The sequence below is a fragment of the Electrophorus electricus genome, chromosome 8, assembly GCF_041902795.1.
Source record: "Electrophorus electricus isolate QZ-2024a chromosome 8, ASM4190279v1, whole genome shotgun sequence".
In the NCBI taxonomy this organism is placed as follows: Eukaryota; Metazoa; Chordata; class Actinopteri; order Gymnotiformes; family Gymnotidae; genus Electrophorus; species Electrophorus electricus.
The window spans coordinates 26492156-26514391 of NC_137504.1; the positions used below are offsets into that span (position 1 = coordinate 26492156).

A 22236-nucleotide genomic window follows, 5' to 3' on the forward strand; every position below is an offset into this window, starting at 1 on the left:
GGTTACTTGCACGGTTGTTGCACCGTGACGAGTAGCAAGACACCTCCATACCAGTAGGGGGCAAACTGCTCGAGGAAGCGGACGGATATTCGACGCTAACGTCATCTTTGACGTTAGACATTTTGACTAGACATTAGTTTTAGCTCATGTTTTGCGACCTTAGTTGAATTGTATTTAAAACAAATTATGGATGTTGTTCTTTATCTCGCAGCTGCAGCGATTTTAATTGTTCTGATAATATTCGCTGCAAAGGTTCGTAGACGTACAGAGGAAGGTGAGTGCAAAAACAAATCACTAACCGCTAGTAGGAAACCTCGACGTGTTCAGCCAAGTTTCCCCCCCCCAAAGTGTTTCACGTCAGCTAGCTAATGTTAGGCATGTCATGACGCTTGGCTAGTTACGTATCTTCACTCAAGTTTTGCGGAATAAACCACCGCCGGCCGTGAAACATCCACTACAGATGATGCTCTTTCACCAGCTGACCGTGAAGACCGGCAGAATGCTGTGGCTCGAGCCGCGGCCGCTCCGCGAGCGCCCGAGGAGCGCGGGGCGGGAGCGCGCCGGCGGCGCAGAGGCCTCGGCAGTGTGACGGCACAGTGGCGCGCGCAGCGCGACGCCGAGGACGGTAAAGCAACTTACAGCATGGAAACAGCACCGCCAAAATTCCTCACAGCGAAAGCGTTGCATTTGAGTGCGGTGTGTGTGTGTGTGTTTTCTGTCGACCCCTTGCTCAGAGATCATTGGTGAGGATGAGGTGGATGAGGAAGGTGAGATCCCCCAGGCAGAAGAGCGACTTCAGGCAGCAGGGAAAGTGGGTGCCAAGAAGCAGAGAAAGCTGGAAGAGAAGCAGGCCAGAAGAGCTCAGAGAGAGGTGGGTGTTTACGCAGACCTGCCTGTTAGAAGATCAGGCAAGACACAGTTTATAGAGAAAACAGTTGCGCAAAACGCAAACACTGTCTTGTAAGTGCCCTGAAACAGAAGGTATAACACAATACGCCAATGTAAAGTCCTGTCACCTAGGGAATGTTTTGCATTAGTAAATATCTGAAGTTGTTAATTTAATCGCTTTCATGCAGTTTTCACCTGTACACAAATTCTGTTTTCTTAAGTTTACTCATTCCTCTGTGTGGTATTTAGATAATTTAATCCAGCTAAATTTACAAAATTCTGATTAGCTGAGGGGACAATTTTTTTTTAAAATATATTTATACACACACACGTATATGGCAACAATTTTGTCAGTTTAAATGTCAGCTCTGGTTCGGATCGTCTTTATATTGTGATGGTGACAGTTTGGCAAATTTTCTCAGCGTGTCCCAGAATGTTGTGATAAATAGCTGCGTGAAAGGGAAAGTGTGCTTTTTAAAGAGCTAAAAATGTCTCAGTCTGGTTCTACCAAGTGCTTCATGATGATATCAGTGTGCTGATATGCTCCATTATGGCAGGCTGAGCTGGAGGAGCGAGAGGAGAGGAGGCGCATGCAGGAGATCAGAGAGCAGGAGAAGAAGAAGGAAGAGGAGAAGGAGAGACTGCTGGAACAGAAACAGGTTGCTGCAATGTCCAGTTACTCAAACCGAACACCAGGGGTCACTGTGTTAAAGTATGAAATGTGAATGTTTGAGTGGTGAATGCACGCCGGATGTCGGCTCATACCTAGGACCACTTACTGTGCTGCCTACAAACCCTACAAATGTATAGAGACTGCTAGTCAGACTATTGTCACTTTAGATGTACCTCTTCCACCAAATGAACTCTGTGGTAAGACCATGGGACCTCACACCCTGCACCTTTTCGCCTCCAGGAGGAGGAATTACAACGAGCTAAGGAGGAGCAGGAGAAGAGAGAGGAAGAGGAGTATCAGAGACTCAAAGAGTCCTTCATCATTGAGGAGCAGGGCGAGGCTGAAGAACTCACTGAACAGGAGGTTGGTGCTCCTGATGTTTGAGTTAACGTGAGTGAGGTTTTCTTTAAATGTAATACTTGCATGGTGTCGTCATTCTTGTAACCTTGGTCTCCCTTTTGTGTTTGTTTCTGTCAGTCACACAACCTTCTTCAAGAGTTTATCCAGTATGTTAAGGTACGTGTTTGCACATGGCTTTTAAGGCCTGAAAACATTTAGACAATCAGTTTCTAACTTTATTGTTTAGTTATTTCTTACTGTACCAAGGCATAAAACTGAAAGTCTGCTGTTTCAATAGGACTCCAAGGTGGTGTTGCTAGAGGACTTGGCATCACATTTTGGAATGCGTGCCCAGGTAGTTGAGTTCCTCTTTCTTTCTTTGATGATATGAAAACAGTTAGACTTCGAGATACTGGAAATGAATGCCACAAGAGCGGCTCCTCTAATGACTCTAATGAATGTAACGACGGCTCCTCTAATGAATGTAACGACGGCTCCTCTAATGAATGTAACGACTCCTCTAATGACTCCTGCCTCTTGTTCATTTTGTAGGATGCTATTGCCAGACTGCAGGACTTGATAGCAGGCGGCTCACTTACAGGTGCGTTACATGGTGGAACAAGAGCATTAAGACGATGGATGCTAGTTCAGTTTGTGAACTTAACAATATACAGCAAGCGTACCTGACTTCTCTGCTTTCCTTTTTAGGATGTGTTGTTAAAAAAAAAAAAATTTTTAGAAAAGGACATTAAATTCAGTAACCATGCAGTTTTCCTGCTGCTCTGTAATGCACACCTTCACTGATGGTCTCGGTCCCATTCTGTCCCATATTCTGTCCAGGAGTGATCGATGACAGAGGAAAGTTCATCTTCATCACTCCACAGGAGATGGATGCTGTGACGCAGTTCATCAAGCAGAGAGGAAGAGTCTCTATTTCCGAGCTGGCCCAAGCCAGCAACACACTAATCAGCCTTACGTCCACCGTTCAGAGCACCTCCTTGTCCACTAGTACACAAACTCTGGCACATGGAACATCAGCCAGCTAATTCTTTCTTGTTTGTTTGTTTCTGTTTTGAATATCTGTAACTTAATTTAATAAAATTCAATCCCAATCGGACTATTAAGAGGACTGAACTAATGTTAATATTTATGTAGTGCCTTTCTCAAAGCCGAAGGTCACTTGGGTTGTGACGTTGACGTGATTTAATTAAAGGTTTGTCTGTTCCTGTTAATATAGCATTTTAAAGTAGTAATTTAGGCTTTAAAATCTGGCCTCAGCACGGCCACCTCTCTGGAGCACTGAAGCACTATTTTGCCACACTACAAGGTTCTGGTTTTAATGGATTTCCTCTTCCTTTTTAGATGTAATTTTTTTTGTACCACACGCACGAAATAATTAGTTTGTGACACATTTCTATGTACATATTTCACAGATTTTGTTAAATTCTTATTTTTCCTGAAGACAGCAACTGTTCTATGTAACATACAGAAAACCAGTTTTGACGCCTTTGCTACATGCGGTTCTTGCAGACATTTCACTGTTGAATTTTGTAAAAACAACTGCCAAGGCTATTTAAGCAATTCTAAAAATGCTCTGAATACATGCATGTTGAATTTAAATGCAACAACATCTGGTTACGTTTTATTCATGTATGCAGATCGTAGGATACGTGTATTTATTTTGGTGGGGTTTTCGGAGGCCAGTCAAAGGGGGCGCTGCATTTCCAATGGGCTGTATCTTACATCGGTGTGTTCATCTATCGTTAGAGACTAATGAATTTTGGAGGAACGTTGTAGGCTACTCAACATTGTTTTAGTTCTGTTAAGTCAACCTCGCCAGCGAACACGGAGAGGATTCAAAGTTGAGACATTCCTTATGCGAAAAGAATCTAATTTCGAGTGAAGATTGTCCAGGTTAGTAGTGCATTTCTGAGAACATTTATGATACTACGCCATGTCAGTGTAGTCACGTGATTTACAGACACTTCGTGCGGGAGTTGATGTTGCACTGTTTGAAGTTACGTTGCAACATTGTAGCACGTATTTATCGACGTTTGTCCTATAAGTAAAACACGAACAGCACAGTTCGAGCCACGTAGTTAAAACAGTGTCACAGATCCAGCATGCTAACAACCACAGTCCTGCAGATTTTTCCCTGTCAGAGAAATAAATCGTTATGCAGCTCGTCTTATTTGGCGCGTTGTTCCCTCCGCAGTGGCTGCTACCTTACCGCACAGCTATGGCGCTGGGTTTATCCCCCGCCGCCGTCTGCCAGTGCTTCACGCTGGTGGCCCTCTGCACCTCTATCGCCGACCCCAACTGGATCAACGTGCAGAACGGCACGGATCCACACGGCAAGCAGCTGATTTACGGCGTCGCGTTCACGCTGCACGCGGGACAAAACCTCACCGATACCGGTACGAGCTCCGGGGCGGGGGTTATAACGCGCGAGGAATGAAAACGTGAATCCTGCTACATTATACGTTCAGTAACTGGGATCGTGCCGTTATGTCCTGGTTTTAGAATGTGGGAATCAGACCGAGTTAGCTCATGAAGGCAGAGTTGGGTCATTCTACTGTTTTCTTTCTCCAGTACTCTGCTTTGACACGGAACAAACAGGCGTGTGCCATGATTGCATGTCAGTGTGTAGGGTGGACCCTGACTCGTATGTTGAGGTCGTTCTTGTTATTGCTGTTGTTCCAGCTCCTCTTGGTGGGCCGAACGGCTTGGGCATGTGGCTGCTCTATGTGCTGGCTGCATTCTCCTATGCCTCCGTATTCGCCTCCGGCTGCTCTTTCCTGCTGGACTTCCTGGGCGTCGGGTTCACCCACTCCAGAGTGGTAGCTTCCTTCCACGTCTCCACAGGTGACGCCGCTTATCTTGGCCCCTTCGGGAGCTGGGTTGGTACAGTAACTCTTCTAGTGTGCGCAGACAAGAATCTGATCCAAAGGCAGGGAAACCAGACTTTAGTGCTTGTTTCAGTCATGAGTGTATTGGGTCCCAAATGGTCTGCCCCTGATCAGATGCTACTCTAGGATTGACCTATAAAACAATGATATACTGTGCCTGCCATGAAAGTGTGTACACAGCTACTCCTGTACCACCTAGAGTTCACCCCTTAAAGTTCACTGCTGGCTCCACACCATCATTCCTCACTACTGCAAATGCATACATTTCATATTAGTTTCAGTGTACTTACTGAATAATTCACAGTAGTTACTGCATTATATGCTGTCACATTAATGACGGAAATACAAACGGGATTTAAGTTAACTCCACAACATTGTCCGTTAGGCTGCGTTGTCATTATACTCAAACTCCTCCACCTCTCTGCCCAGTGGTGCTGTGTCTGATTGTCTTGGGCGTGGCTGGCACCTGTCTCTATGTCATTGAGCACAACGTGCAGAATGGGAGGTGGGGCTCACTCTGGGACCACCCCTCGACTCCGCCTTATGGACTACAGACTTATCCTGGAGAGAGCATGATCATCGAGATGCTGGCCATCCTCTTCTCCTTGGGGGCTGCTGCCTTCAGCTTGAGATGCCCTCCAGAACCCACCACTCCCAGCCGCTACCTCTCTGTGGAGTCTGAGGACGGGGAAACAGAACCCCTTATTGGAGGACTGGGAGAGCAGTCAGCAGAGACGTTTCCTACTGAACAGTCTTAGCATTACTTATTACAATTTTGACACAAATGCCTTTTTAAAATGCTAACCACAGGAAAAAAAAATACATAGTTACTTTTCACTTGACACTTTATTGAATAAGTATGTATTTATGTGATTGATTGTTTTTTCTACAGACAGGCCTTTCTAAACACCTTACAATCTCTGGAGTGTTTATACATGTTTAAGGTGTTTATACATCTTAAAAGCTCCAGGCCTTCCTGTTGCGCTAGCCTTGTAGCTGGATACACTATGGAGCCAGGAACCAAAGAAATGACCAAACCACAACAGCATTTTATGTAGTAATTTCTCAGGCACAGTTACTGAGCTGCTACCTAATATTCAATGGTACTTAGTAGGTTTTCCTAAAGGGATTAGCTCATGGACCTAATACCGAAAAACCTGAAACTGTTTAGAGACCAAACTGAACGTTACCATATTCTGTATGAAGGCAACAGGAAGCTCCATGTGCCTTAGGATCTGTTGCATATTGGTCATAAACATATATGTAAAACGCATGGTGCACCTGGCTTGTAACTCACTCACACATATTTAGCATTCTGAATATTTTCCAAAAGGGGGCGCTATATCCTTGTCTTATGATGCTGTTTTATGTTTGCTGACAAGAGATTTTATTGGCTGGCAACGAGGATTGTGTGTGGGTATCCTCAAATTGATCATTTGTCTTCTTACACCAGAATGATTGATGTCACACTGCCACGTTAAAGATATTGAGGAAAGTGGTTCCTCTGCTTGATATTAAGTTTAAGTCTAGACTGAATATCCCCACTGGTATTGCAGTATAGTCCAAGACTAGACTTAATCCATTTCTGGGAAACCAGCCTGAGGAAAACAATCTACAATATTAATGAGTCATATCATATCTTTATTTTAAACATAACCGCTACAGGAGTTCAGTTAAATTTTTATCAGCACAAAGAAGGATCAGTAAGTAGACTTTTTATTAGAATGTCATTAAACATTAAGGAAAAGCTGAATTTCTCGGCAGTAATGGGTAGTAACTCTGACCTGATGACGGGGAGGCTTGTGCCAGCACTAAGCTCGAGGCAAGCACATTTATCTTACTACATGGAACACACTTCCTGTTCCTGTGTTATCACCAGTCAGCTGACTAGTACCGTACCTATGTGGTGACAGTCTGTGATTTTTGCTCCTTTAAAATGTGCTGCAATAATGTCTGCATACCTAATCGAAACCCCAAACATTGTGAATTTGAATGTTCCTTGTGGTTTGTCTTTGTGGCATGTTATTCTTTTGTTGTGTTACGGTAATTTTTCATTTTGTTGAACTGTGAGCTCGACTTATTACCTCACCATTTTAATGTTATCTCATCACACAGTCAATGACTGTTAACTATGGCTAAATACTCATGTAAACTCATTTAAACCTTTTATGCCTTTCCTATCCCCAGACAGGTTTTCACTTTGGAAGTGTTAAAAGGCTTCAGTTGAATGTATTATTGTTTATTTGGCTTTATTGAGGAATGATTGCATTGTATACATGGCATTGTCTGCAGTACCCTGAGATCAGGATCATGCAAAGCAAAGTCAATGTTAATGACATTATCGGTTGTGTTGTGGGTGAATGATTGGATGAGGTATTCCCCATGACTCATCCAATCACCGTGACACACTCAGGAGGACAGGAGCTTTCATCCAGCATACATCCCAGCTCTGCTGCCTGTGGTCACTGGGATTGGGGCTCCAAGATGACTTACACCTGTCAGGGACACTTCTGTTAGTTCTGGGTTGAGTGAAAACATCCATAAATAATTTTGGTTTGTTTTCTGAATAACTTGTAAATATTATGTTTCACCAGGAGGGGGCATAAACATGTAACCAGATTGATGTTATGTGCCTTAATGTAATTAAATGTAATGTGTTTTTAATAGGAATCATTCACTTTGTTTGTCATTAAGTCTTTAATGAATGTAGACTTAAAAAAAAAAAAAAAAAGAAAAAGTCCATTTTTTATTGACATTCTTGTACTGCTTGAGGGCTAAAAAAACAAAGTCTAAAAAAAAGTCTTCTTAGCATGCTTCTAACCCTCTCCAAAACAGAACCACACACTATAGTATCTGTCAGCTAGGTCAGTTTATCGCATAAACATCTACATGCAAGGCCTACCAGCAGGATAAAACCACACTTTCAAACCACACAAATTTCAGACCTGTGCATCAACTGAGATGAAAATAAAGCAGTTGGCCATGTCTCTCTCTCTCTCTCTCTCTCTCTCTCTCTCTCTTTCTCTCCCCACCCCCTGTCATATGACAGCAGCTTGTGCTCCAGTTGGATGGAGACCATCGCCATAGTAACCTTGACAAATCGTTGATGTCACCACTGAATTTGTGAATGAAGAGAGAAAATGAAGGGAAAGCAAAAGACTGTGATAACCTGTTCTGTGATTAACTGTGCACAAATGAAAGTCCTGTACTCTGCATTATTAACTGGTTTCTGGGTTTTGCTTTGTTTTGTTTTGTTGGGGGGGGGGGGGGGTGTTAAAAGAGCTGTAGAAAAGAGATGCCACTGAAATCCCAGCTTCCTAAAATGGTGTTTGGTTGTTGGCCACCAAAAGAGAGTGTATTCACTCTTGGATAAACCAAATCTGGGAAAATGATGTGATTAAGTATTGGCTAGGAGAAAGAGCATTGACTTTGCAGGGGAGCCACACTGTGTCATAGTGCCAGAGCTATTTTCTGTTCCTTCTCAACCGATTATTGCTATTAATGAGAGAGCTAAAATGAGTGAGAGAGAGGCATATCTTCTCTGCTATTAACTTAACACATCTCTTATTTTTGCACTGTCTTTTTGAAACCTATTATATATTTTTGTGATATGGCTTTCTAGTGGTTTGTGAGTGTAAAATGGTTATATAGTGCTTGGCTGTTTGTGGCAGTCTGTATTTTTCTCCTCATATAGGAACCTTTTTAAGGGTTCTAACTAGCTTGAAGGTCTTACAGACAATATCACCTTTACATCCCAGTTTGAGAGAATGTAGTTCAGAAAATGTAGTGCAGCTGTCTGATTTCTTCATATATTTATATTTATTCTCTGTTTGTACTACTGAATAAGGCTTGTCCACATACGACGTAACAGTGATACTGCTTGTAAGACGTATATTCAATTAAATGTTTGCATTTATGGGATTTAGCAGACACTCATCCAGAGTGACTTACAAAAGTGCTTTAGTTGTCTACTCAAAGTATCTATCTTTCTCTCTCTCTCTCTCTCTCTCTCTCTCTCTCTCTCTCTCTCTCTCTCTCTCTCTTTATATATATATATATATATATATATATATATATATATATATATATATATATATATATATATATATATATATTGAAAAAAGGTCTCTCTGTGACCTTGTGGTTTTAGAAATCCACTGCCACATCTCAAAAGGCAGTTTGGCAGTGGCACTTTGGCCCCTAAAGTGCAAATAAGGCGCACACCAGGAGGTAGAAAGCTTCGGAACCAAAAGCTTAGACAAACCACGAAGAACCTCTTTTGTGTCAGCTATTCTCTCTGAGGCGAGGATGCCAATGGGAATAAAACGCACGCGCATTAAGGACTTTGTAAAAGGGGGCGGATCTGTCAGCTACCAAAAGGGGCGGGGTGGAGGTGGGTGTGCGACACAGCTGATGCTACCCACCCCCCACCCCATCACCTCATCCTTGCTCCGGGCGTTAGTGGCGGATCTCCGTGCATCGTCTCGCTCGTTCATTCTCCCCGCAAACCGAGAGCGACCTCGGGACCTGGCCGAGCGGGGCTCGCGAACCGAGCGGACGAGCAGCCATTCCACGCGAAACAGAAGCGCGCGGCGCCAGTGCAACCAGTAAGTGGCAGGGTGCTGGGATGGAGCCTCCTCGCGTCCTGGGCGCCGTAGCGTTGTCTCGCCAACACCTGTGTTTCCCTCCCGCTCTCTAGCTCGCGTACTCCGCGCTGGCGGAGGCTGTTAAAAACTGTATGTCTACCGGTCTCACCCGCGGTATGTTTAGTGTAACACGAGGAGAGAGATTTTCCGTGTTTACCGTTTTTGCTCGTTCGAGTGAGAGTAAAAGACGATTGTGATTTTTTTTTATGATAGAGAAAGGGACCAGGGTGCAGAACGCCGTGTTAAACGACGATTGCCCCCCCCCCCCAACCCCCCCGAATATTGGCAAGAGAACTGAAATTATTTTATTGGAATAAAACGCGTTATGTAATGCATTAAAGAGATACGGACATAGGGGAACAGGGAAAGAGAGAGAAAAACATCCAACAGGATTGTTCATCCTGTGTGGCGTTGCTGTTTGTGGTGCACGGCGTAGCGAGACTGCCGTGGGCTCTCTATTGTGCCAGTACGCGCCGCCAGGAAGGCTCTACGGACGGGAGGCAGCACTAGCTTTCGTGGAGCCGCCGTTCACGGAAAACACCGACATTAGTGCGTTGCCTAATATGCGCTCAAGCCCGCAGACGCAGCCCAAATGCGCCCGATTTGTTTCTTACCAGGCCCGTGAATCCATTGTAAGCGCTATTATGGGATGTGACGACCCAAACGTTGTTAGGCGTGTTTGTGAATGTACGTACGTATTTATGTGCGCGGTTTACTGGGGTACTGGGGGCGTCATGGAGGTGAAGGTGTTGGGCAGTTGTGTCATTTACAAAGCATGGCGATGAAGGGGTCGTATGTACAGTAGTAGCACGGAGCAAGGCCTGGGTGGAAGGCTGCGTACAGCCACTGATTGGTTCTGGATATCAGTGTAGGCCACACCATCACAACCTGCATACACAAACTGACAGTTTCTATTTTCATGTCCTCTCTCTCTGTTTTTTTTTTTTTTTATGTACTTTAGTGTTTTGACTCTAGGGTTATGAAAGGAAGTAAAGACTGCTGCTTTGACATCCGATGCCAATTAAAGACCTGATATCCACGAGTGCATCAGTACTGCAGGCAACATCATTATCACAGTGTCTCAGATTATCTGGAGGAGGGAATTATAGAGGTGTTTATGTGCGTGTGCGTGTGCGTGAGAGAAACAGAGACATACACACACACACGCGCGCGCGCGCAGAGAAGCAGCGCGAGCGTAACTGTGTGTGTGTGTGTGCGCGGGGCTACATGAAGCACGGGAGTGATGATGTAATGCGTGTGAGTGAGCGACTGTAGCAGAGAGAGGTAGTGGAGGCACGTGCCACTGCCAATCCAAGCCAGGACCCCTGCTGGACAAATGACGATAGTGCACTCAGCCGCTGCTGCCTCCTAAGATGGCACATGGCTTACAGTTTAATAACGTTCATCGTAAATCTAACACGTTGCAAAGGCGTCATGAAGCAAACGGCTGTACATGTATTGTCTATAAGGCAAGGACATTTGAGTTACATCCTTCAGTGAAAGAAGACAGGCGACCACGCATTTCCCCAAAACCTTTGGAATATTTTAACGTATTTATTTATGTGTAGAAAACGTTTTGTTTATAAAATAACCACAAAGTACATATAGAGTGATGTCAGAATCAGGCAAATATTGCAGATGTAATTTGTTGCATGTACTATGAAAGTGATAGTGATACTGCATTAGGGGTATTTAAACTACATAATAAAGGACAGCTAGTATAAAGAGCAAACCACCTCAGTTATGACAAAATTGTAATGTATTACCATATAATATCAAATCAACTTCTTATTAGTGAATTGTTTAATATTGTAGTTAAATTAAATATGACATTTTGATTTTGTGTATTGAAATTTGAAGACCATGAATTTAGACGAGGTAATGACTTCTAGTGAGGCTGTTTGGATTGTTTCAACATGTGAGACTTTTGCTTGGGACATCGCCCTTGTGTCATTTTATAATGAAATTTCTCAGTCAGTCAAACAGCACAGGATTTTTTTTTTTTTTCTCAGAGGAGATGTTAAACATATAAGACCAACATCCATTGGAGTTTACAGGAAACACAGTAGTAAAATTCCTTATGTAAATCAGTACAATCTGCCTCTGCACAGGTGAATAATTAACCCAACAGTTTTAATCTTCGGACGTGTCAGGGTGTGTCTTGTTTGCCCCTGAAAATAAAACTCTGGAGCAAATAGTTTTGTTTGAATGTTTTTGCGGTTTCACTTTAGCATTATGACCTGAGACAGCTAGAGAGCTGGTTCCAGTTCATGGAAGTTTTTTCCAGTGCGCAGCACATCCTGCAGGTGCGTTTGATATATGTAATAACTATTTAATTATCAAGGAATGGGGTCCTGTTAGCACTGCAGATATCATAACATCAAAAAATGATCGTAAAACTATAATGTGAAAAAATTAATGTGACTGAGTGAGATCATTACAACTGTATGTTTCTTTTCTTTCTTAATACATATTAATTTTGTAGTCATTAAACATTATAGTAAGGACCTTTGAGCATTTTCGTTTGTTTGGAATTGTCTGACAGATTTTTTGTTGCTAGTTGTATTATATTGTTGGGCCTGACAACCTTAATATGGATATACATTTTAATCAGGGAGTATTATTTTCAAGATTGTGATTTACACCTTGATTTAACGCTTAGTATCTGATTAAATTCAGCTTCCAGTTAACAACAGGTCAACTATATGCTCTTGAAATATTAGTGTTATTCTTCATCTAGAACTTTGAAAGCATGGCATGGAGCCACAGCTGGATCCCTGGTCCCACCACTGGTCTGTAGTCCCTGGATCATGGACGTCTTTCCCCAGACCACCCCGGCCCCTGCCACCCAGGCTGGTGCTCCTGGGATGTGCTTCTGAAGAGCTCAGCCCAGATCTTTACCTCTGCTGTGTTTCCATTTTCACCCCTAAGTTACATCAGTCAAACTTGACAAATGCATTTAAAGGCTTCCTAACTAAGATTCATTTCAGTGTCTACATTGCTGTTCTTGGATTTTTTAGTATTTCAAATTTTTTTTTTTTTTTGTACTTCCATTCATGGTAAAAGTGTGATAAAGTGGGAGTTGGTGTGATAAGTTTGGCTTTTGTTAGCGTTTTGTAATGAATGTTGTCAGTCAAGTTTGGGCAGTTCCTTAGTGAGGTTGTTCTGTGTACACCTGCCCTTGGGGAACTCCAGAGGGTTGGAATCAGGATCTGGTGGGTAAATAGTATTAAGGCTGAAGTTTCATACTAAACTTTCTAGCTCAACATAGTCTTTGTGTTTACACTCCAAAAAACAGTCCAGTTTACAAAAATGGTTCCAGGAAATCTGGAATAAAATAATAATAATTCTGTAATAAAATCTTAATAATTCTACAGATAAGCAAATCATCTAGCTTGGAATGTATTTAAACAATTTTTTTTACCTCATATATACACTTATACACACACACACACACACACACACACACACACACACACACACACACACACACACACACATATATATATATATATATATATATATATATTTATATGCACTCTAAGAATTCTTTGTAAGCTATCTAGTGCCTGAACATCCACTAGCCGATAGCAAAATGTATAATACAGATTATTGTTCTGTTAGCAATTTTTAATGTACCCAGAATTTTAAAGCTGCAACAAGCAACTTGTTTTTTAAATAATATTCAGTGTACTAATATTTACCTATGTGTAAGGCATCGTGTGCTCATGGTCTCTCCTGTGATTTTTGTGTGTGTGTGTGTGTGTGATGCATGTGTTTCTCTGTTCTTTGCTCCTGTGTAGTGGGGGCACTTGCGCCCCAGCCCTGCCGCCCTGCCTGCCCCAGCCTGCAGGGGTCGCCGGCGGCTGAGTGAGGGGCGCCGTGCTCCTGGCATGGGCAGCGTTGGCAGTGGAGCCTCCAGCCAGCGGGCCATCACCATGCGCAGTGTGGGCACACGCACCACCCCCAACGGCCCCCTGGCGGCTGTGCCGCCCCCCAACCCCACCGCCCGCCGTCGCCTGGACGACCGCAGCTTCAGCGCCGATCGCCTCCCACCGCCGGGCACAAAGTCAGCGGGCGTGTCGGCAGACGAGCGCACTTGCGGCGTCGAGCGGGAGTGCTATGGCAACGGGCGTGGTGGGCATGCAGATTCGGAGCGCGGCCTGGGCAACGGCGCTGGCCGGCAGCATGCGGGTAACGGCCCATTCGCCAATGGCGGCGGGAGGAGGGAGGGCCACAGGCGGGGCGAGAGTCTGGACCTGTGCGGGAACAGCGTCGTTCTCAACAATGACAAGAACAGCCACCAGGCACCCATGCAACACAAGGACAAGTGCAAAGCCAAGCTGGACAACCATAACCCCCCCAACATTACGCCCATCTCTGGCAAGCTGGAACAGGCACAGGTACAGCACTTCCTCAGAGAGGTCTTCCTCGGAGAGGAAGGTGTTGTATTCTGCTGACATAGCCATTAACAAACACAGTGTAGGCCACAGTGATTGAAGCTCTCAAAGGTACATTATAATGGAATTGGAAAGAAAAGGTAGTGATGCTAACACTACAGTTGTTATAAAGTATGCAGTGGAGATGAGTTGCTCTTGTTAAAATTCATGGACAAAGGTCTCGATGAAAGGAGGAGTAGAATTATTCTGAGGCTGTCCAACTTTATCCTTTTAAGGGACCCTTAACTGAAATCAGGCAGAATCACCCTGCAGGGTCTGTAACGTTTTCTGTCACGCCCCCCCTTTGGAGGAAGAAACATGCACCCCCCATGATGAGAAATTGGGCAAAGTGTAACTTTAATGAACTGACACTAACAAATAAGATCACGAACACTCCTTTCACCGTTCTTTCAGTAAATTACATTGTGCAGATAAAGAGCTACTTACAGTTAAACTTGATCAAAGCATGAGGCCAGTTGGCGCTACCCTCCGAGAGTGCTGGGCTGTCCTGTGTCACAGCAGGGACAGCGGTTGGAAAGACGTGGTGCTTGGCATCATGCGTCTCAGAGGAAGCACCTGCTCACTGCTCAGTCCATGGCTGGTAGTTGTCCTACAGGTTAGCTAGCTGGTGGGTGGGAACTGGCATAATGATTCATTTGTGAGAAAACGGGGATAACATTGGAGGAAATATAAATGGCAACTAAATAGGTTTTAGAAAATTTGCAATCACTTTGATACAACGATAACAGTTAAGTGACCTATTAATGTGACTGGAGTGTTTAAGTGTCTTCTTAATTTGTTGGCTCTCACACTGCGAGAATTTTTAATGTGAACCCAAGAGTAAGAGAGGCTTTGTAATATTTTCGGGACTTGATTTTTGGTTGATCACAGTGACTTGCCTTGTTTTTCTCTTTTTTTGTCCCCCGTCGCTGTCAAATACGTCTCCATTCTGTAAACCTACAGACTCTCTGCGTGAATGCATATGACTACTAACGAGAAAACTCGGGTTGTTTATTGTTCTGCCATGACAAAGATTCCAACGTCAAAACATTAGTTACGCGGTACTTTCTCCCGGGTCTCATGCGGCCCTCTGTCATGCTTGTGCTCCCCAGAGGAGGAGCACACCACACACTTAGAGAAACGCTGCTATAAAAAAGCAACGAGTAAAAGGTTTTCCCTGAGTGGCTATTTCTGTGCTAATCCAGATGTAGGTTACTTCAAGCTGTATGTAGGTTCATCATCCTTTCATACGAAGTTGGAGCTTGCTCAGAATCCATACGCAATATGTGTTGTGCCAGTGTCTAATCTAGTCATATGTTCTTAGAATTTCACACATGATCAGATGTGCAGGTGAACAAATTTTTTTTCCCTTGCTTTCCCGTTTAGGACCCAGACACGCTGGTCCGTCCCTCTGCCTTCAAACCTGTGGTGCCCAAGAGCTTTAACTCCATGCAGAACCTGGTGTGCCCCCTGCAGGCTAGCACAGGTGTAGGAGGGGGCCCAGGCAGTGGGGCCAATGGGGGCAGTGGGGGTGACAGAGGGGGGCAGGCCGCTTCTGGATCCCGGCGGGACCAGGACAGTCCCAGTGGGCAGGGGAGCCAGTCCGGGGGTGGCCGGGCGGCACAGGGCAGCCTATCAGACTCTGGGAGGAACTCTCTGACCAGCCTGCCCACCTATGCAGGCTCGGGTTATGGGCCGCCCCCGGCCCTAGGGCCCCTCAGTGCCTCCACCAGCCACATCAACCGGCTGGGCACGGCCGGCCTGGACAAGCCAGACAAGCCAGGCTACCAGAACGGCCTGAGCGCCTCGGACAGCGGCCGCTCGTCCTCGGGCAAGAGCTCCTCTTCTTACCAGCGGCTCAGCCACCTGAGCGACGCACCCGTACCCCTGCGACCCTCGCCATCCTCCGACGATGTCATCCGCGACCTGGAGGACCGCCTGTGGGAGAGGGAGCAGGAGGTGAGGCAGGATGCAATGTCTGGGATTACGGAATAGCAGCAAAAACCTGCAATAGCCGAAGCATGCTGCAGCAGGTTTGCATGCAGTGTTTGAATCAACTTTAAAAGTGTACTTTTATATTGTATTTTCATTAGTAAATTAATGTCGCCATATTTTATTGTGAATAATTTGGTATTGTTGGATTTTTGTCTTTACTTGGTCTAAAGGGGCAAAGGTTATGCTACAAAGCCATACATTTTATTGTGGTTTATTTGCGTCATTGTTATGTCATCTTGGTTAGTTGGTACAGTGTGTCAAATGTAAAAGGTTTTTGCTCTTAAGTCACCCACCTAGTTCTCAGTCATGGGGTTTTTTCAGCATCACTGTCACAGATGAAGAAGAGGCTATAAAAGGCTATATTTTAATAAGTGTATAATAATATACTATTACATTGTCTAACCCTGTTATATACAAAATCAGTGATTTTCAGCGATATATTACTAGCGACCCCAAAAAAGTGAGATCCACCATACCTCCACTGCCTGAAAGAACCCCCCTAACAGGCCACCTGGTCATCCCTCCCTCCCTCTCTCCCTCTCACCCTTGCTCCCTTGTTCCCTCTCTCCCTCTCTTCACCCCCAGGTCCTCCACATGCGGCGGAACCTGGACCAGAGCGAGGCGGCCATCGCGCAGGTGTTTGAGGAGAAGCAGCGCGTGTGGGAGCACGAGATGGAGGAGCTGCGTCAGAACTACGCGGGGCGGCTGCAGCAGGTGACGCGCCGCGCCCAGCGCTCCCAGCAGGCCCTGCAGGCCCAGATCGCCCGGCTGCAGCAGGACAAACGCCGGCTGCAGGATGACATGACCGTGCTCCTGGCCCAGCGCGAGGAGCTGGAGAAGAAGTGCCTGGACTTCAGGAAGGAGCAGGCTGACCTCCTGCCCAAGCTGGAGGAGACAAAGTGGGAGGTGAGACGGATAGGCGATGGATCACAGCAGTTTGGATTGCACTTACATGTACAGCAATATAATAAACTCCATATCTACAAGCTCTAAGATGCATTTCCCAAAGGCATCGTAACACCAAGATCATTGTTAAATGGTGGACGAGTATCACACTCGCATATCAAACACTATGATGAGGGTCCAGCACAATGAATCCAGGATGCAACAAGATCAGGAACTGCAGTCAACAAACGATAAATCATTTGCTTTTAGATCTTCTTACATCCAAGTCCTTCCAACACTTAAAAGAGTTAAAATGCCAAATCCTCAAGTATGAGGGAAAACATTATTAACTGATTTATGAAAATTGAAAGCCTGAAACATTTTTCCTGACTGATATTAGCATTGAATTGCACTTGAAGATGAATGGTGATGATGATGGATGCAATAAACGCTATATATTAACCCATCTATTCATCTTCTTACATCAGAGTCCCTTCACTGCTGTTAGTGTTAATTACATCAGGCATAGCGCAGGTAGCTCCCAGGAGTGGTGTGACCACTTAGACGTCACCTCCTGTACTCCTCTCCTCTTCTCACCTGCTCCCCTCTGCAGGTGTGCCAGAAGGCGGGCGAGATCTCCCTCCTGAAGCAGCAGCTCCGAGAGAGCCAGGGTGAGGTGACCCAGCGTGCGGGTGAGATGGTGGCCCTCCGAAACCAGCTGAAGGAGCTCAACGCCCAGCTGAGGGAGCGGGAGGAGGCGGAGATCAGCCTCAAAGAGTCCTTCTGCACGAAGACCCTGGAGCTGGAGCGCTGCGAAGCCGAGCTGCAGGCCATGCTGGCCGAGGTGAGAGAGTGACGCCTGTCTGCATGTGTCCGTTTACCCGAACTATGTAGCAGTATGCTTGGTTCATTATTTTTTAGGCATTCATCAGGAAGTGACGGGATAATGAGGAGTTATGTCATTGCGTTTCGCTGAAGCTCTCGTAATCAATTTTTCAGTTCTTGATTTCTTTTGCCATACTTAACCAGAGAAGCAGTGTCCCCCTTGTAATCTATCCCACACCGTCCATCCAAACCTTTTTCTAAAGTCCCTTCCTCTGTGACAGGCAGAATTAGCACTTATCCCTCAGGCAGGAGGCACTGACTCACTGTATACTTACACAGTTGGACTGTGTGAAAGTATTTTGGCTTTTTTCTTCTTCATAGAGCAACTACTCTATTAATAGCTATCATTACTAAGAGTGTCACCTGTGTCAGCTTTAATTCTGTAATTCTGTCATAATTTTATTCACTGTATCATTTGTGCTCTCTGCTCTGCAGACCAAGGTCACCTTGCCTAAGTACTGAACATTCACTGCTTTACGTGTACATAATTGTCTTCTCTTATCTGACACTCCTCATTCAACTCGGCGTTTCCTTTGCTGGAGAAGATGATTGTGTGACGAGGAACAAACATCCAGTGATGTGGTCCCTTAAAGAGCTCGTCCCTGTTAAATAAAGTGGTCTCATTGCCCGACCTGCTTGTCTCTCCTGCCTCCTCTCTTCCCTCGCAGGTAACCGTGCTGCGAGACAAGCTGAGCGCGTTCGAGGCGGAGGTGGCTGGACTGAAGAAAGCCCTGAGTGAGCTCAGCGGCAGTGGCTCTACTCTCAGCCGCACGCCCGAGCCCAGCCTGGCCGACGTGGGCCATCTGGTGCTGTCCCGCAGCAGAGAGCGCCTCCTCTCGCCCCTGAGCCCACCGGAGGGCCCCAGCTCACTGCCTCCTCTGCCCCTGCCCGCTCCGCCTGCCCCAGACGCTCTGCTCAGCCTGCAGAGCGACGACTCCAAGGTGCAGAGGCAGGAGGCGGGTGAGCTGCGGCGGCAGCTGGAGCTGCTCCAAAGCGAGCTGCGCGTGGAGCGGCAACAGCGCGAGCGTCAGGCCCTCACCTTCGCCCAGGAGCGCCACACCTGGCAGGGGGAGAAGGAGCGTGTGCTCAAGTATCAGGCGCAGCTGCAGCTCAGCTACGTCGAGATGCTGCAGAAGAACCAGGCCTTGGAGGAACGCGTGGACCAGCTCGGGGTGCAGCTCTCCATCCCTGTCCCGCCCCCGGCCCTGCCCCCAGACCCACCCCCAACTTTGGCCCTACCCTCGCCGGGCTCGTCGCCACCCAATGCGATCAGCCCAGAGGTCCCCATCCTGGCACCCATAACCGTGTCGCTTACGTCTCCGACCCCCCCAGCTGAGGAAAAGAAGATGCCTGTGCTCCATCAGCTGGCGCCCCCCTGGCCTGTGCCCACACGCTTGGAGAGGATCGAGTCCACAGAGATCTGACAGCGGGTGAATGTGACCTCTTTGATGCAGTACCACTTAGAGCACCAGTTACAATAGTGTTAAGTACAACCACCTCCCCCACCCCCCACTAATCCCCCTGCACCAAAACAAAAAAGGTCTGCAACTTCTGAGGATAGTCCAAGGATGCCCTGCTGAATGAGGCTGACAGGGTTGAGGGGTGAAATCTGGGATATGGTTATGTGAGGCTTCATTGACTGGCCTAGAAACATTCTTGTGTCTTGAAAGGCGTTGGTTTAGTATTGTGTGTAGGTGGAGTTGGCTCCAAATCTGTAGCTAAGGAGAAAGAGTAGCTGGATTTAACACTCAGGGGATATGGGATTAGGGATTAATAATCCAGATTAAAGGCAAGGGATCAGGCATTAATAATACAGTCTTAAGGATAGACTGTTGGAGCTTTTAGCCAGGGTACCCTCCTATCAGGAGAGTATCTGTCTGACACCGGCTCTCAGTATACCAGTCACGATGCCAAACTCACACGTCATCATGGTTGAACTTCTATGACCTGAATCCTAACATAGATCTAAACAGACATCAGACTAAAGTCTAGAAACACTGTGGGTATAAGTTATATGTTACTCTTTAAATTGTTCTTCAACTACACCAAGCCCACAACAAACAGCTTGATAAACAAAATATGGGAAAAATATGAGTTTTTTTTTGTAATTTTAATGAGAAGCCACATGGAGATGAGATGCTCTCCTGTTTATGGTGCTTGTCCATACCACACAATTGTTTTTCTTGGTTTGTTTGTTTATTTATTTGTTTTATTTTTGAACAGAAGGACCAAATATCTATGAGGTGTTGCTGGTCTTGAGGTCTCTTGTAGTGGGTGTAGTTCAAGTATTTATTACCAATGGACTCCAGCGCCTTAGGGTATGTTTTTTTTTTTTGTGTGTGTGTGTGTGGGAGTTCACCTCAACCCCCTGTGCTCTTAGCAAAAGCAGTGGCGGAGGACTAACGTGTGGTCATTTTGACTCAGAACTTATTACCAGAACATCACTTTTGCCTTTTTTTTTTGTTTTGTTCCATGTTTCTAAACAACGTAGAATATATTAGAAAGAGCGTGAGAGTGAGGTGTTAAAAAAACACAAATTGGTTAATGCACTTTGCTTTGGTCTCAGACAATGTTTTTCTTTTAAGAGAGGTGTGAATTGTGAACGAACAGCATATCTGCTGGGTGACGTTTGGCTTATGAAGCTGCCGGTTAGAGGAGGTGCAAGCGGCTGAGCCAAAACAAAAAATTTAAATAAAAAAAAAATAAATAGACAATGCTATGAGGGCAATCGGAATAGTATGTGGGTAAGGGTGCACTTTTGAAGTACACCCCGCAAGTTGATAAATTGATTATATGAGCAGGAACGTATCTTCTTCCAAAAAGAATATGTGTCAATGTATACTTTCTGAAAGTATCATTTAGAATATTTGACTTTAAAAATATAATATGCAGTAGATTGAAGTGGTGTTCACCGTGTACACAGGCTGCATTGCCATATATGAATGAGTTATAAAGACTTAAGTGTGGATCGTGTGGATGTTGAGGGGGATTAGGTAGTGAGTTTGTGTAGTATGAATTAAGACTGTGGGAAGAAAAGGGTTAGATAAATTTACAACAGGTGGTGACAAGACAACAGAGGTGGTAAAGTGGTAGCATTTAAAAAAAGAACTATAACACCTTCTGTCACAAAGCTTACAGCAGTATCATAAGCCCTGTTTTATGACCGTTTGGGGCACAGAGAATCACTGGCCGTGCAACCTCAAAAGGTCACTGACATGAAGGCTGCTTTGAGAAAGGCCCCTATTCCTGCTAGGAATATCCGCCAGTGAAACAATGTCTCGGCTGGGCTGATCAGACACATGCTTCCCAACCGCAAACAGGTGCTTTTGTAACAATAATACTTTGAAGAATTATCCTTTGGAGAAACAGGGGCCCTCTCAGCACAGACAGACCTGATTTAACTCATAAGCAAATTACACTACTCTGGTTCTTTTGTGCTGAAGTAAATTATTATTATTATTTTAATACAGAAAACTGGCACATTAAAACAATTTGGGCTGTCCCATGACACACAGCTATAACATGACACCCTCAATGACCTTGCCCCTACCATTAAATAATGCCACAGTTTGTGGCAGCCTCGTGTATACATCCCAAATGAAACACTGCTGCTTTTTGTGACATCAAAATAGATTTAATTTTGCCAGTTATGCTACATGGCTTTGATATTTGTCTCACACGCACCTAACTTTATTACTGCATGTGCCGTTCTGATCACAGCCAAGCGTAGTCTGAAACTGCCTACTGATTTGAGATTAATTATCTGATCTTTCATAGCTTTATGACATTGGGTGTTAGGTGAGTACAAAGCTTTAGATGGACACCACCCCTCCACTGATTCTGGCCACATTTGCTGCTATGTAATTCTGTTGTGTCCTGCTATGTTCTTGGTAGAAACAAAGGGGCAGTTGACTGCATGTAAATATCATTGTTATTTATGTGTACATATCTATTCTATCCAAATATACTGAGCTATTGCGTGTGAATACTTTTGTGAATTAATGAGACTGACATGTCAGCTTTTATTTTTCAAACTATCAATATAGGAATATAATATATGAATCTTTAAAAATTTCAGTCGGCCATTACATGTAACAATCAAAGTAAATACATGAAAGCTCCTCATGTTTTTCCCCCTCTGTCTCACAGTTCTTAAAATGTAAGAAGGAAGGACAAACTGTCACCGATGTTTTCATTCTGATTTTTTATGCTTCAAAATCGCTTGGGGAAAAAAAAGCATATCTTAGCAAATATGAACTCAAATAATAAAGATGTGAATAAAAACAAATTTTCACCTAGGGTTTTTTTGTTTGTTTGTATTTCAGCACAGATGTCATTAAGGGTCACAGTGAGTGGGAGAAGCCTTTTCTGAGCAAATCTGGAATACCACAACAGTGGTACCATACCTATGTTTAGAGTGTTTACAAAGTCAACTAAAGGTCACATACAGATATGATGCAGATCAGGATAAGCATATTTTAAATGACAATTCAAATAATAAAAACAAGTAAAATATGAGGAATGAATAAATAGCAAAGAAGATGGGCAAATAAAACCGCACTTCACTGGACGTTCTC

At 44.8% G+C, this 22236-nt stretch overlaps 3 protein-coding genes across 4 annotated transcripts; all 3 read left to right on the forward strand.

The window, feature by feature from the left end:
* The first annotated feature begins 52 nt into the window (after positions 1 to 52).
* Positions 53 to 3017, forward strand: ddrgk1 (DDRGK domain containing 1). The gene is made up of 9 exons (XM_027032152.3): positions 53 to 274; positions 479 to 625; positions 735 to 871; positions 1446 to 1547; positions 1802 to 1924; positions 2039 to 2077; positions 2199 to 2255; positions 2453 to 2501; positions 2741 to 3017. The coding sequence occupies exons 1-9, from the start codon at positions 187 to 189 to the stop codon at positions 2944 to 2946; spliced, it is 948 nt and encodes a 315-aa protein (XP_026887953.2). The 5' UTR covers positions 53 to 186; the 3' UTR covers positions 2947 to 3017.
* Positions 3018 to 3625: 608 nt separating this feature from the next.
* Positions 3626 to 7479, forward strand: LOC113591582 (transmembrane protein 127). Its single transcript, XM_027032133.3, has 4 exons — positions 3626 to 3814; positions 4116 to 4317; positions 4604 to 4765; positions 5239 to 7479. The coding sequence occupies exons 2-4, from the start codon at positions 4140 to 4142 to the stop codon at positions 5565 to 5567; spliced, it is 669 nt and encodes a 222-aa protein (XP_026887934.2). The 5' UTR covers positions 3626 to 3814; positions 4116 to 4139; the 3' UTR covers positions 5568 to 7479.
* A 1772-nt stretch (positions 7480 to 9251) lies between these two features.
* On the forward strand, positions 9252 to 21957 carry lzts3a (leucine zipper, putative tumor suppressor family member 3a). Of its 2 annotated transcripts, XM_081719705.1 has the most exons (8): positions 9252 to 9416; positions 11687 to 11761; positions 12196 to 12670; positions 13259 to 13858; positions 15281 to 15853; positions 16475 to 16795; positions 17388 to 17618; positions 18328 to 21957. In XM_081719705.1, exons 4-8 carry the CDS (start codon positions 13349 to 13351, stop codon positions 19081 to 19083), a joined length of 2391 nt encoding a protein of 796 aa, XP_081575831.1. In that variant the 5' UTR covers positions 9252 to 9416; positions 11687 to 11761; positions 12196 to 12670; positions 13259 to 13348; the 3' UTR covers positions 19084 to 21957. The 2 variants fall into 2 exon arrangements, with proteins under 2 accessions (XP_081575831.1, XP_035382668.1); XM_035526775.2 differs by lacking the exons at positions 11687 to 11761; positions 12196 to 12670.
* Positions 21958 to 22236: the final 279 nt, after the last annotated feature.